The 15,629-nt window shown below is 42.3% G+C and overlaps 1 protein-coding gene across 1 annotated transcript in view; it reads right to left on the bottom strand.

Annotated features, from left to right (window-relative positions):
* ppp1r14bb (protein phosphatase 1, regulatory (inhibitor) subunit 14Bb) overlaps nucleotides 1-10,569 on the bottom strand; it is a 28,574-nt gene extending 18,005 nt beyond the window's left edge. The window contains exon 1 of the mRNA XM_086165736.1: nucleotides 9,821-10,569. Within this exon, the coding sequence (XP_086021862.1) occupies nucleotides 9,821-10,021 (201 nt within the window). The 5' untranslated portion in view covers nucleotides 10,022-10,569. The remainder of the gene's footprint in view (nucleotides 1-9,820) is intronic.
* Nucleotides 10,570-15,629: the final 5,060 nt, after the last annotated feature.

Below are 15,629 nucleotides of genomic sequence, written 5' to 3'. Positions count from 1 at the left end.
CACTGTAATCCAGCTGGCGACTCAGTAAAGATCACACTTACAGTGGACAGAGACCAACAAAAATGCTACTTAGATCCCCCTGCTAAATTTTAATAATAATCTCAATTGTGCAGACGCAGTCTATTTCAGGCACTCCTCCTGCCGGCTGACGGTCCATCTGTCCTCTAGCCTTTAATCACTTTCCTCCCACAGCTACTTTAAACAAACCTGTTTTCAACACGGGCCTTTCTCATGACTCCAGCCATGTTCTGATAATATGTAACCTAGGTTTTACATCACGTGGCAATGACAGCTTGACAAAATATGGGGCCGAAACAACACCTGCGTGCTATACTGACAAACTGCTGGGCTTGGTTGCTTCATTTGTCTTGTCAAGATTTAGATCATGAATATTGAGCCTATGTTTTTTAATGGTGGAGTTTTTATTGTAAATGCAGTCAGTCATTTTTTCAAGTTTTTCAGAAAATACAGAAAACTGAGCCATAAGTTGAATAGGATTGGTTTAGGCAAAAAGGACTTAAGCAATTAACTTAAGACAGTGACGATGTGCAAAAAAAAAAAACAAAACATATTTTGTATTGCTTGGTAGGCTGTGGGGAAAACACAGGGATTGGAGTTTTCATATAATCCAATATAGAGTGAGAGTTTCATCAAAATGAAATGCAGTGATATTGTAATTTGATCTCACTTATGTTATTTGTATGATTTTGTACATTCATTTTTATTAGAAAAAAATTATATATACAGGGAGGGAGAGAGAGAGAGAGAGAGAGACAAGACCAACAAAGTAGTATTTGGAAAGGCAATGATTGCATTACTGGGTGTTGTTTGGTATTAATTTCCAGTCTGACTTGGACAGACTTCAGTCCACACACTCAGGTTTCAGCACCTCACAGAGGAGTGGCTCTGGTGTCATAGAGAATAACGACACCCACACACTCCTTATTTGGATGTTTTAATCTATCGTTGAATGAAAGTGATAACAGACTTGAGTTGCTGTGATTGAAATGATAAGATTCCCACACACACATGCACACACGGCAGATCAACTGGATATCACACTCTTGAGAAACTTATCAGATTCTTCAGTAATCTGGACAAAACCTAGAGTGACCTCGGCTTAGTCATTAAAATGTTAAATCATAACCAGCGTCTCTTTAAACATCAATTTTGAGGGACGTCGGTGTGCACGACTCCTTTGACACCATCAACGCATGATATACAAAGGCCTTTTAAAGAATGTAAATGAAACCATGCACAGACATACTGCGTGCTCTAAAACACTTAACTAATAGCACAACTTGGCTTCTCTTCTAAAGGCCCTCATGGGAGCAAATACACTCCTGAGTGGATCTGCGTTACCTCAGTCCAACGGCAGGAATTACTTATAAATACACACCATGATAACGACTCCACAGCCAGTCTTTGTCAGAACTGACCCTGACTGTTAGGTATCAGCATGGCTACTGCTTTCTTTTTCTACACAGTTTTGAAGGGAAGACCACTAAATGGGTGTCTCCAAACAGTAAATATATATTGTCAGTTTTAAAGTGCTAGAATAGCAACAGCACCTCAGAGCTACAAATAGAAATGCAGCGGCCTATGTAATCACTTTTATACTCAAAGGTGCCAGTACTTCCCCAGTACAACCATATGCTAATGTATTGTAGAAATAAGCACTGATATGAACTGTTAGCACTGTGCTAGGTGAAGATTGACGTATTTTCTGAACTCCTTTCTCAGTTACTGAATTAGATCACAATCTTCAATCTGGTGACAACACCACAGAGGGCCTCAGTCTGCAATCACTGACTCAGCTCATTTGGTCGTGTAAATGTAAACTATTGAAAAGAAAAGAAAAGAAAAGAAAAGCATTATAAAAGCATTGTACAAGTGCAAAAACTGTCAGTAAATGAAAAAGAAGATGTGACACTGAGGAGGCAGGCTGCACAGCTGGGGGGGACCACTTGTGACAGGATGGAAGAGCTGCTAAATTATAGGTGTGGGAAACAGAACTCCTGGCTGATTCTTTCTGTCATTGTAAGCATTTGTATCATCACCGTGATAAAAATTATGGCTATTTTAAACTTAAGCCATTATTCTTTTATGTACTACATTAAGTATATTATATGTCGTTAGATTAAATGTAATATGACAGTAAGCTATTTGCTCATTAGGCTTAAAAAAATTAAAGCTTAAAAGGCTTATATCTTAAACATTGGTGCCTGATGTGGACTAAAAATGGTGTCAATAAGTCAGTAAGTTTATGGAAGCAGAGGACAGTAATGGTTAAAGAACTTCCAGGGAGCCAGGGGGCAAGAGAAGCCAGAGCGCTTTCATCTACGCACTTCCCGTGAATGTCAGACAGGGTACTGCCAATAATTGGACCTGAACCATTCAGCTGTCACCCTGTTCTTCGTCTCCCCCCCCGCACATACCTCGATTGTATTTTTGAAACTGTTTTCGTAAAGCTGCCACAGCCAGCTGACAGTCTAACCTGTGTGACATGGGTTGGAAAGACAAGCTTGTCGAGTTGAGCCGGTGCCGAAGCTCAACACTTCTGCTTCCTTCTGTTGAAAACACTTGAAAATCCAAAAGACACACGCACCCAAACTGTTTTACTGTGGCCCTTTGCCAACAGTCCTCATATCTAGACAGGACAGCTAGAGTTAAACTGTATGCTGATGATGCATTGGCCTACTGATCAACTTCCCTTATAGTTCAATCAGTAGCCTTAGAGAACTGAATGTTGTTGTGTACCTGTGCACTGTGTCTCCACTGTACCTTAGGTTAAAAATGTGGCCCTGTGCATTCTAAAACCAAGAGTATTTTGTATTGGCAAGTTATTGCAAATTATGCTTTAAAATGGTAAACACTCAAAGACATTCAGAAAATATATATTTTTTAGCGGATGGACATGAAAATTTGTAATATAGTAGGTGAAAAATACTTTTAAATGACCTGATATTATTTAAAAGTTACATAAATCTGATCAAAAAGTTGCCTGAAACACCCGTTGCTGACTATTGTTGCAATCTTGGCTTTAAACAGTAAAGATCGAAAAACTATGATACAAAGAAGTGTTGTAATTTTTTACATTCCTATGAAAGGAGAAACATTCGTGAGTTTTCAGTTGTATTTGTTGCATCATATGTTGATCTGAACCATTTGAACACATCAGGGGTTTTTGTATCATCAATTCTGTTTAAAAAATATATTGAATATATTTCCAACGTGTTGGAAGTTCAAGGATATGTTGTGTGGGTGTAGGTGTGTGTGAATTATGATGAACTGTGTGTTTGGGGGAGAAAGTGGTTTGTTGATGTTTATACTTTTATGCAGTGAGTCTCTTTGTCTCTCACACACTTCCTGTGACAATGTGCGTAAACATTTATCTGAATGACTCACATCCTCGTCTTTCTCCAACCCTCCATCCCTCTGTTCATTCCTCGTGCTTGGCCTTTATTCCTTCCTTCCGATCGTACTCAGACACTGACCCAAACATGTGCTTAGTCACCTTTGCTCACAGTACTCTTGGCTATCCTGATTAACTGACACGCTCAAATGATCAAGACTGCGGAAGATGCTGACTAAACCCTCGACAGACCAGCAAAGAACCACATGCACAACCTAACATGATGTGTGTCTGTGAGCGCGTGCATTTCGGAGGGGTCTACAAAGACACACTGGAGTCTTTCACTCCTGCTGCATTAACAACCACTCTTTGTAGTCTTTCTTGTTGTGCACGCTGGGTGAGGCAGGGTTATACTGATTGGTATTCAGATCTTTAAACAAACCCAACATACGTGTAATTTTGAGTATTTGCACCAGTTAAAGAGACAAATATCATCCCAGACAGGCAGAGCGCTGACCTTGCAGCTGTTCACACAGACCTGGCACTATCATCAATCTGTAGTTCCCTAATCACCTAATCACACCTGCGATTGCACTAGCAGCTAGAGGCAGCCAGAAGCTGCTTTGCAACAGGTGTTTCTTTTTTGGTGATAAAACAAATGAAAAAAATCAGCCGTTTCTATTTTTCTCTTTCTTTAGTTCAGGTTTGTTTAGTGGCTGCCAGCATAGGCTATGGTAGAAGTGTATTCAAGAAGAACTCTCGACTGAAGAGAGCACACTGGCAGAACATTTACAAATGCTGGGTTATTGTATTTTCTAGCTGCGCCATCTATACAGACAAATGGTTTAGGCTCAACTAACTTCAGGGTTAAGACCAGAGAGGAGAAAATTTCGTCTTTTAAAATGGTCTTCCTGTGACCTGGGTCCGTTGACAGAATCTGCAACATTTCAAGATATGACCTAACCGTAGGGTCACAAGGGACAGAATCAGGAACAGGGTGATTCAGGACTGAAGGTCTGTTTGACTATTTATTTTATTTAATACACAGCATGACGTGCATTTAAAGAAATCCAGATCCCAAAATTTGGGCCACACTCAAGTCCTCCAATTTTTACGAAACATTTTTCGACGAGAAGATGACACTAATCGGCAAGGAAGTGAACTCTGGGGGCGGCGTGGGAAATCTCTGAATGCTTTTTTCCTCTACAATTTCAGGAAACTTGATTTAGATGAATTCATGGCCAATTTATGATAAAATGCTAAAGATTTATGACAAAATTATAGAAGCCATCCCAGGAATTGTGCTGGTTCTTGTGTGTAACCCAAACTCGGACAGCGGTTATTTTCCACAATTTCCACACGAGATCCAGGAGCTGGTAACACGACAACATAATGACGCACATCTTTATTTTCCCGATTCAAACCTTTCAGTAGATTTTCAAGAAAAAACAAAATGAAATTCTCCATATACAGTGTGAAAAGTGAAACATTTTAAATTCCTGTGTTAGTTTTCTAATACTAATCTTAAATGTGACTGATGAATGACAACACATTCAAATCTTCATTAGTGTTGACATGAAGAAAATACTTTGAAAGCAGAAGTGAAAACACGGAACTCATGGGACTATTTGCTGTAGACCTGCTACTTTAGTGCTACACAAAACCTCATCAGAAGTGAGGACATTTGATTATCTTTGTTGGTTCCGCTGACAAATGTCACTGAGTTGGTTTCATGGTTGTATCCCTACCACTGTACAGTTAGAAGGATTTTGTTGCAACTGTCTGTATTTAAGTTGAAAGAACAGGCAAAAACACAGACACATGTCACAGAACACTTTCCATCGTTCTGCCATCCTGCTCCAACCTTTTTCCTTCCTCTCTTCCCCCTCTGGTTTTGTTTTCCCCCTCCTCCGTTTATTGCATTCCTGCTCACCAATCATGCCTCTGTTCCCACTTGTAAGCCCATCTACGCGTGTCTATGTGCGTGCGCGTCTGTGCAGTGTGTGTGTGCATATGCACGCATGCGGCCACGTAGTACCCTGGCGTCTGTGAATTGGGCCGCCCATTCTGTACTGTTAACTGTGAAGCTACTGGTCAGTTCTGTGTCGGGCTGCAGTATATGAGGATATAGCTTGTGAACAGCACTTGGGACCACTTTACTGACAAATAAACACTTAACAACTCAGTTACCGTGGAAATAAGCCCGACGCCAATGTGAAATTTGACCATTTTTACCAGAAGCAAAGTTTTACGGTTGAGTGTAACCCCCACTTTTCTTTTCCCATCAGCAAGCTCAAGCTGACTAATCACCCCGTATGAAAAGCCAGCAACAAGAATGTCGGCTCAGTAACGGCACAGAAATTGTAGACATCCTTAAAGAAACCAGCGCTCGTGTGGTTGCGTAGCTGAGGACTAAGTCCCAACATTTCCTGCCAGATGAGTGAGGTTTCAAAACCAAACACAAGCCCCCCATTTTTTTTTCAGAAATTCAACAACAGTGTTGACTCCACCATGATTACACTTAAGCCCTTTTTACACTGTCGTTAAGGTTATACTGCACCGCTGGCAAGCTTCGAAATTCTGAAAATACTCAAGAGACTGAACAGGGGGGGAAGCAGATGTTGTCACAGGACAATTCTTTTTGTATAAATTTATGAGACTTTTAATAAATGTGATGGAGGGTCATTTTGGGCGTCTGAATCTAATCGTGTCAAAACTAGATATTATACATATATAAATATATACTTGCAAAATTAATAATTTCATTATTAATTCTGGTTTTCACTATTTGTCAAGACTTTGCACTTTCACTGAATGCTATACCATTTCACACCTTCACCACCAATTGATAAAGCAATGATTATTCTGTTGTGAAATTGCAGGCTCTTTGTGTAAAGGGGTACAGCCAGAAGTAACAGTGGTAAAATATTCCCACATGGAAAATACCATGTAAAAAGGCCAACAATAAGATTTACAATGCTTGCAGAAAATGGTCGGGGACTGTCAGCATGGTCGCCGGACAATCTACTGAGTTAAAGTTTTTATTCTCTTTTGGTGATACAAGAACTGAAAATTGCAGGCCTGTTTGGTCACTGTTGCCAAACCTGGGAGTATTTCTTGAACAAAGCAAATACTACATAATCCCTCAACGGCAGGCACTTAAAACCGTGCACACAGAACACCTGAATGGCTCTTATAATAATCCTGCATTGACAAAGACTAATGAAACTGGAGGCTTTTTGGCAACAAAGCCATTTCTTTGATTAAATGGATACAACTTTTGCTTCCACTGCATGATTAACTCACATAAGCACTTATCAAGCTTAGTTGCCATGGTATCAGTCTCTCTGTGATTACCCATAGCAACTCCGGGACTGATATAGTGACCAAGTGCTTGGATGAATATCTGACAAGTCGGCTGAATGTCTGACTGGCTGACTGCTTGTCGAAGGTTTAAAGCGATTACATGAATGGGCAAACAGCTCATTATGAATTCCCCAGACGTATTTTTATTAACAGCAGAAATCTGCCACCAAGTGAGCAAGGGAGAAAAAGGAGGAGTATCAAAGCACGAGTCAGAGTGAGACAGACACGGCGAGGAAAGGAGGGAAAGACACTGCAACTAATGGATCGTGGGCGATGAAAGACAGAAATGAGTAAAATCCTACACCACGTGTTGGCAGTCTTTTGTCAGAGAGCAGGGCTCCCCTGATATCAGCTCTCCTCCTGGACTGCCTCTCTGGTTACACTGTTTCGTAGCATGTGCTCCACATTCCCTCCCTCTGAATGGGCTCAACATGTCTACCGGTGAAGCAACTGTAAATTCATCTCTTTGTTGTCTCTCAGCCACAATGGGGAGTGGATCTGGACAATGAAACAAGAGGAACGGCTGCGAACGAATGCCCTCGTCATTAGACGGGAGGGACATTTGTCAGAAATAGTCAAATCAATCTTATTCTTACTTTAACATTATCATGAAGAGGCAGCCTCTGGTTAGTCCAGAAGTCACAGACTCGCTTGCGTCCAAGCGGAAGCTTCTTTGGCCCCTTTGTTAGTCCTGCTTTTAAAAATGCTCGCTTTCACAAAGCAGCAGTGCATTACTGAAAGGCACTGCGGAGTATAGAGTGATAAATGGATGCAAAGTGAGGACGAAGGAATCCGCGTTGAGAAAGCAGTACTGGTCCTTGAGGTCAAGGTGCACTCAAAGTATTATTATTTCAAATGAAGTCTACAAACAGCAATATGCTATTTTGTTTTCTGGTGAATCATGCACGTTAGCGGAACATAGAATGACAACAATTTTCCCTTTGACTCATTCACTTGTAGTTTTCCGGCTGTGCGGGGCATTAAACCGTCAAATAATAATCCATGAGTGGCAGATAATCAAAATCCCATTGATTTTGAAATCCTCTGTGGACAATTTAATCACCTTAACTGGCACTCAAGTTTCCGTTGTATACTGGAGAAAGAGAGCGCTCACGCGGGGTTTCCCAAACTTTCAAAAACATCCCGTTGCTATTAAAAATGTTGATAAGAAACAAAACAAGCTCAGTATTTACTCAGTAAACTCGAGCCCTGAATAAAATGGATCAGTGGGACCCCACCTGAGCACAACATGAGGTCTTTCTTGTATCAGCTGATAAAAGTTGGAGCTCTATCTTAGGATGACTGAATCCAATAAGATCAAGGGTTCGCACAGGGTCAGTGGCTTGGTGTTTGGAGGAGTAACTGCAGGACTTCATGTTAGAGTCATTCAGCAGACCAGACAGCAAGATATTAGAAACTATGTATACAGCAGTATACATTTCACTTTATAATAGCATTAAAATGCTGTAAGATTCAAAAATCTCAGACAGAAGGCTGTCACTGGGCCTAAGAAGGATAAGTCTTTCAGCACGCAAAAAAGGCTGATATTGACATTTAGGCAGCAGCGTCAGCCAAATTGAAATGTGGCAGCACTATAGCTAATTTTAACACGTGATCCTACTGAACAGTCAGGAACAGACAAAGATGTGCATTTTACATATGGTGATTAAAATCTGTTACATGGCACAATCTAAAGTCGGACTTTGTCAATGTCAAAATGTTTAAAAGATCATGCTGGATGTTTAAATTTAGAAGCTTGAAAATTGCTGTAATGTGTAGAGTAAACAATTTAGTTTTAAGGTAAGGCAACACATTGGCAGCATTGTGTCATTAGCATCTTGAATGAAATGGCTGACATTAGACAATGTGACATCAAAGCAACGTACAGTCAACTAAACAACAAATCAAAAAAATCTAGAACATTGATGTGAAAGTTTGTCTGCAGGGATGGCAAACATGACTCAGCAGTAATTCCTGATGATTTGTTTGTGTCCACTGAGATATTCTTTTTAAATTCTGATACATATTTTACAGGTATGAAATACCCTTATCTAAGTTGGCAATGGGATCAATGAGGCAGCTTAGGGGACCTGTTGGAATGGCTGTAAGATAGTAAGTTAAAGAGGAAGTAACAAAAGTTTACAGTTATTCAAATGAGCCAATCAAAACTTCCCCCAAGCAGAAACCCATCCTCGGGTTTGAATTCTCCAAACCCCTTTAAGACACCGTTCTCCTCACGCTAGGAATAGAATGTGGGTCAATGCCAGCTCAGCGCGCGCTGACATGAGCTCCTGAGCTTGCTACCTACTGACGCCAGCAGCTGCTGCCAGGCTGCGGCAGCAGCGGCCTCCGTGTATGACCATCGGATTCAGGGGTCTGATGCGTGCTGGCGAAGTAAGCTCACACTGACAGTATGTGCTCTGTCATGACCACTGCAGTTCGAGCTGTGTGTGTGCGTGTGTGTGTGCGTGTGCGTGGAGGATGGGTGTAATTACAGGAACTCCCCTCTAGCCGTAGAAGATGTATGACTGGACCTCCTCATCCTTCCAAGCCGCCTCTGTACCCACACTTCCATCAATGTCATGCAGTTCAACTACAATTCTGAGAATTGATGCTGGATAACTGTGTCGTGTCAGCAGCAGTGTGAACATAGGTGACCCCCATCCACCCAATCGCAACCCTTAATAGATACTTGATGAGTGCAATCACAGGTGTTGCTTTGCAACCGCTTCAGCCAATCAGAAGCAAGCATGTTGCCCTGTTCCGGGATCTGACTATGAAGCGGAACAGTCGATCCCGAGCTACCTGTGGGTGGGAGGGCGGGGGCTCCTCCACCCGCCATGATTCCCCATAAGTCATTCATTGTTTCCCGCTTCTATCACCTCATGAACGAGCGCACGGCCCACCTTCTCGGGGTAAAACAAATGAAGCTAGGCCAGAAGGCCCCTTGATGCTTCGTTGTCAACAGTTTGCTCCCATCGGAGCCGATCCCCCGACTTAATACCGCGTTATCACTTAGCAGGGCCCGCCTGATCGATACGTTCGATCGGTATCGGATCGGGTTATCGTTGAGGGGGGTTGGGAGGTGTCTTTCTTTACCTCACAGTCGTAGAGGTCCGTTAGCTGGTCGATAATCCACTCCTCCAGGTTGAGTCTCTTCCTCAGCTCCTTTCGGTCGTATTTGACGGTGACGCGTCCCTGCTTCCGAACGGGCGTCTCGGGCTCCTCCGCGGCGCCGGCCGGCGTCTGGAAATAGACCCGGGGCTGGGGGCTGGTCTCCGGGCTCGTCACTGCAGCCATGCTCGCTCGGGGTTTCGGAGACTAGAAAAGAAAAAAAAAACTCCTTCCTCCAGAGGTGTGCGGTCGGTGAAAGCAGCGGCCGTGGACGTGCGACTTTGCCGTGGTTTTATTTCACCGGCACGCGGGAAAAAAAACAAACAAAAACGGATGATTTGATGCTTTTGTTTGTCCTGATTCGCTCCGAAGGGACGCCGGCGGAGCTCGATTCGCCTCCAGAACACGCGTGGACCGACAGACACGCAGGGACGCCGAGTGTATCCGGCTTACCAGGCTATTTACGGCAGGAGAACTCTGCTCAGAGGAAAGACAGCCGGCCGCAACTCTTCATTCAGTACAAAGAGAGGAAGAGGAGAAGCCCCACGTCGCTCGCTCCCTCTCTCTCTCTCTCTCTCTTTCTCTCTCTCTCCCAACGGGAGCTGCGTTTGTGCGTGTGTGCGTGCGCGCTCTCTGCCTCCTGGACTCTAGCGCATCCGACGTTGTTCAACCGGGAGTAAAAAGAAAAAAAAAAGTTTTTTTCTTTCTTTCTAAAATTCACTCACTCTACCCCCATGCCCCCTCCCCACCATCACCACCCACCAGTTTCCCCTTAACTTTCCACAAACCTCCCCATTAACGGGCTCGGAGCCCTGTGAAGGGCCATCAGACAGGAGGATGTCTATTTGTGTGTGCGTGTGTCTCATCCGCTCTTTCTCACACACTTCAAACCTCTCATCCATTTACCCCATCAACTTTTTGGCCTTTCACGTGGCTTATTGTGCACTATCACCCTCCCCCCAGCTAATCATTTTGGACTCTTTATCTTGGAGGCTGTTTTTCACTGTGCAGCACTTTGTTTTTGCATACACACTGGTGTTGTATGTCTGTGTGTGTGTGTGTGTGTGTGTGTGTGTGTGTGTGTGTTTGCTTGCATGTGTGCCCCTGGGCCCAACCGCTTCAAACACTTATCTGAATACCCATCTGACTATTTCACAACAGTAAAAGAAAGTCTCCATCTGAATGTGCAAAATGTCAAGTGGTATCCTTTCACACCTAGATTTCAGTTTGCATACAAAGCAGCCAGTTTTCTGTATTCGATAAAAGTTTGTTTGTTTGTTTGTTTGTTTGAAAATTATTTTCTCTGCCTCCTCTGTGATTGAAATATTCTGGGAAACTGCTGGGTGATTTAACCCAAGGTGGAATTTCTAATGTAAGTGCATCCACAGGCTGTGACGGAACTGAAACCCACTCAAGGTGTTCCATTAGCCTCAAACGGGTCACATTTTTTCGCAGCCTGCCCTTCCCGTGTCGCTGGGGGTTGGGAGTTTGGGGGGGTAGGTGGGAATGGAGGGGGACTGGGGCACCCTCGCTCACTGGGTAATAACAAAACTGAATAATAATAGATGTGCGAAGTGAGGAGGGGAAGAGTTTCATAATGTCGGTCTATCTTCCCCTTTGCTCTGCACACTGGGGGCCTTCACATCTGTCGACAGGCTCATAGAGGCATGCACGTGCGCGTGCATGTTGGAGTGTGCATCTGCGATTTACTGGCTCAAGCAGCCATTTCACAGACAACCATAGCAACAAGACATGAAAAACTGAATTATTCAGCGTGTGTGTCTGAAACTTACAGTTGAGTAAGCACAGTCCGACTGACACACACACTCACAGAACAATTTATATGTGTCATATGCTACCAAAACTACTCCCAAAATGTTCTGGTTTAAATTTAACATTTTAATCAACTAAAAAATATAGAAGTAAAACGAAAGTTCGAATTGATTTTCATCTCAAACCACACACGCACACATATTCAAACACATGGAGCAAAATCTTAGACTAAAACATGGTGGTCTGGAATGGTGTTTGAAATGTCCCTAGCCTGTGTGTGTGATATAACGGTGTGTGAGAAAATATCATAGGCTCATTTCATCTCACAAAGAGCTCTAAGTGTGCAAAACAGTCATGAAAATGAGCTTATTGGACTCTATAGGGGGAACAGAGAATTAGTGTTGTTTCTTGTGTGAGCAGGATGTGTGGCACAAGTTCGACTGTTACCGCTTGGAGCGTGATCACCATGGGAAGTACATACGACCCACATCTGCACATACCTCAGTGCGTGGGTGTTGGAAAGCTGTCGAAAGTCCTGGGTGACTTGCATTTTCTTCATGGGAATTTTTAAGGTGTACTTGGATTGTTGAGCGCCCCTCCAATCAAAAGGTTGGTGGTTCAAATTCTGGCTCCTCCTGTCTGCATGCCCAAGTGTCCTTGGGTAAGGCACTGAACCCCCAGTTCGTCACAATGGTCTGGTTAGCACCTTGCATGGGATCTCTGCTGCCAACATTGTGTATGTGTATATATGTGTGTTTGTGTGTGTATGTTTGTGTGTGTGTGTGTGTGTGGATGTGTGTGCGTGTGAGTGAGTGATCCAGTGTAAAGCGCTTTGAAACCGCATGTTCACGAAAGCACTTAATAAGCTGAGACCGTTTACAAGAATAAAGTCTTTGCTCTTCTGCATCTTGAGTCAAGGTGTGGTCTACTTAGGCAGAAACATAAAGAGCAAGACTACATATATATAGACTTTTTAAACATATTCATTCACCCATCCATCCATCCATCCATTCAGACAAACAATAATTCACTCACTCATTCATTCGGGTCAATTTTCCCATTTTTTTCCAATTAACCTGCGTGTTTTTGGACTGTGGGAGGAAACTGGAGAACCCGGAGGAAACCCAAATAGACACGGGGAGAACATGCAAACATGCATCAGGGTCCTTCATGCAGTAAGGCATAAGTTTTTTAAACTTATGGGACCCACTCAGGGGCCCCTCCTCCAGGGGCCCTCAAAGCCCCTGGTTTACTCCATGTCATATTCAGATCTATCCTGTTGTAGATGAGAATTCCACCACTAAATAATTAATGCAGAAATATCCTTGGGCTTAGAAACTGTCTCTCACACACACGCACACACTCACGGACACAAACACTAAATGGGCTGGATTATCCATATCCGTATCCATATGGCTCGAGGCAGTTCTCAAGGGTAACGGCTGATAGGAAAACCACATGATGAAGGAAAGCCACATACATGGAATATCTGTCATGTCCTCAAGTAAAATCTTATCAGACAGATACAAGCAGGTCCAAAATTAGCTGTAAATATACGTGACAAATTGACAAACTATTACAGCAAAACATCAACAAGAAATATGCTGAGAATCTGAAACTCTCCCACACAATTAGCCATTTTGGAACAAAACATTAAATTGACAAAATATTTTTTTACAGTATTCCAAAACTTAATTCAAGGCTGCTCTCTGCAATAACAGCAGTCCATACGTCTTCCCTCCACACGAGGGGGCGAGTGAGTTAATGGACTGTTTGCTCTGTCTGAAAAGACAAAAGAGAAAGACTACATAGACTGAAGACAAAGGGAACTTCATGGAAATTTAATATAGTAATTTCCTCAAAATAAAATTATACATAGATAATTGTTGTATTAGAATTGACCTCAAAAACAGGAAAGTTAGATCAATATCCAGATCACATAAGGCCCAAATGATACTGTTCCACAAACAAAAAATTATATTGTAGTGTTTTAGTTAGGGAAACACCAAGGTGACGGTAGAAAGTCTGTTCAATGAGCAGTAGCTGTTGTTGGCCACAGCCACGCCAAAACAAGCCTGCAATATAAATAACTGTTCCCGCTCAATTCCTGGTAAAAAAAAAAAACGGTATTCATTGCACCCAAACCACACCCACATCATTCCCAGCAACCCCAAAATCACACAGAAAACAAGCATCAACATAAACACAAACATTTGTGACTCGCTACAATATTATACATGAATTGATCTCATTCAAATGTCTAATCTGTATGTATGTATGTATGTTTGTATGTATGTATGTATGTATGTATGTATATCTCATTCTAATATATATACATACACATATACAGGTCCTTCTCAAATAAGTAGCATATTGTGATTGTGAAGTCCATTATTTTCCATAACGTAATGATAAAAATCAAACATCATATATTTTAGATTCATTGAACACCAACTGAAATATTTCAGGTCTTTTTATTATTTTAATTCTGATGATTTTGGCATACAGCTCATAAAAACCCCAAATTCCTATCTTAAAAAATTAGCATATCATGAAAAGGTACTCTAAATGAGCTATTAACCTAATCATCTGAATCAGCAAATTAACACTAAACACCTGCAAAAGATTCCTGAGGCTTTTAAAAACTCCCAGCCTGGTTCATTACTCAAAACCGCAATCATGGGTAAGACCGCCGACCTGACTGCTGTTCAGAAGGCCATCATTGACACCCTCAAGCAAGAGGGTAAAACATAGAAAGAAATCTCTGATCGAATAGGCTGTTTCCAGAATGCTGTATCAAGGCACCTCAGTAGGACGTCTGTGGGAAGAAAAAAGTGTGGCAGAAAACGCTGCACAACCAGCAAAGGTGATCGGTCCCTGAGGAAGACTGTGGAAGAGGGCCGATTCCAGACCTTGGGGGAGCAGGGGAAGCAGTGGACTGAGTCTTGAGTAGAAACATCCAGAGCCACCATGCATAGGCGTGTGCAGGAAATGGGCTACAGGTGCCGCATCCCCCAGGTCAAGCCACTTTTGAAGCAGAAACAGCAGCAGAAGCGCCTGACCTGGGCTACAGAGAAGCAGCACTGGACTGTTGCTGTGGTCCAAAGTACTTTTTTGGATGAAAGCAAATTTTGCATGTCATTTGGAAATCAAGGTGCCAGAGTCTGGAGGAAGACTGGTGAGAAGGATATGCCAAAATGCCTGAATTCCAGTGTCAAGTACCCACAGTCAGTGATGCTCTGGGGTGCCAACGCTGCTGGTGTTGGTCCACTGTGTTTTATCAAGGGCAGGGTCAATGCAGCTAGTAATCAGAAGATTTTGGAGCACTTCATGCTTCCATCTGCTGAAAAGCTTTATGGAGATGAAGATTTCATTTTTCAGCACAACCTGGCACCTGCTTACAGCGCCAAAACCACTGGTAAATGGTTTACTGACCATGGTATTACTGTGCTCAACTGTCATGACCCGAACCCCAATTAGAATGTGTGGGATATTGTGAAGAGGAAGTTGAGAGACACCAGACCCAACACTGTGGATGAGCTTAAGGCCGCGATCGAAACATCCTGGGCCTCCATAACACCTCATAACACCCGACCAAGTATTGAGTGCATAACTGAACATAATTATTTGAGGTTGACTTTTTTTGTATTAAACACTTTTTTTTTTTATTAGTTGGATGACATATGCTAATTTTTTTGAGAGAGATTTTTTGTTTTTCTTTACTTTTTTGCCAAAATCCTCAAAATTAAAACGATAAAAGGCTTGAACAACTTCAGTTGCATGTAATGAATCTCAAATATATGAAAGTTTAATTTTCATCATGACATTATGGAGAATAATGAACTTTATCACAATATGCTAATTTTTTTGAGAGGGACCCGCACATATATACATGGTTGTCTACTGCTGTGTCACAATTACTAGAGGTATGGTCCTGTTGTCCATCAACTCCTATGTATGTTTATATTCTTCTATCTGCTGTCAGTGTCATCTTTTTCTTTTGTTTTTGCAACTCCCTTCA

Source organism: Fistularia commersonii, chromosome 19, assembly GCF_037954325.1.
Source record: "Fistularia commersonii isolate RoL2024-O1a breed Wild chromosome 19, RoL_Fcom_v1.0, whole genome shotgun sequence".
Taxonomy (NCBI): Eukaryota; Metazoa; Chordata; class Actinopteri; order Syngnathiformes; family Fistulariidae; genus Fistularia; species Fistularia commersonii.
Note: the sequence above shows the minus strand (reverse complement) of the source record. Positions and strands in the feature narration are given on the sequence as shown.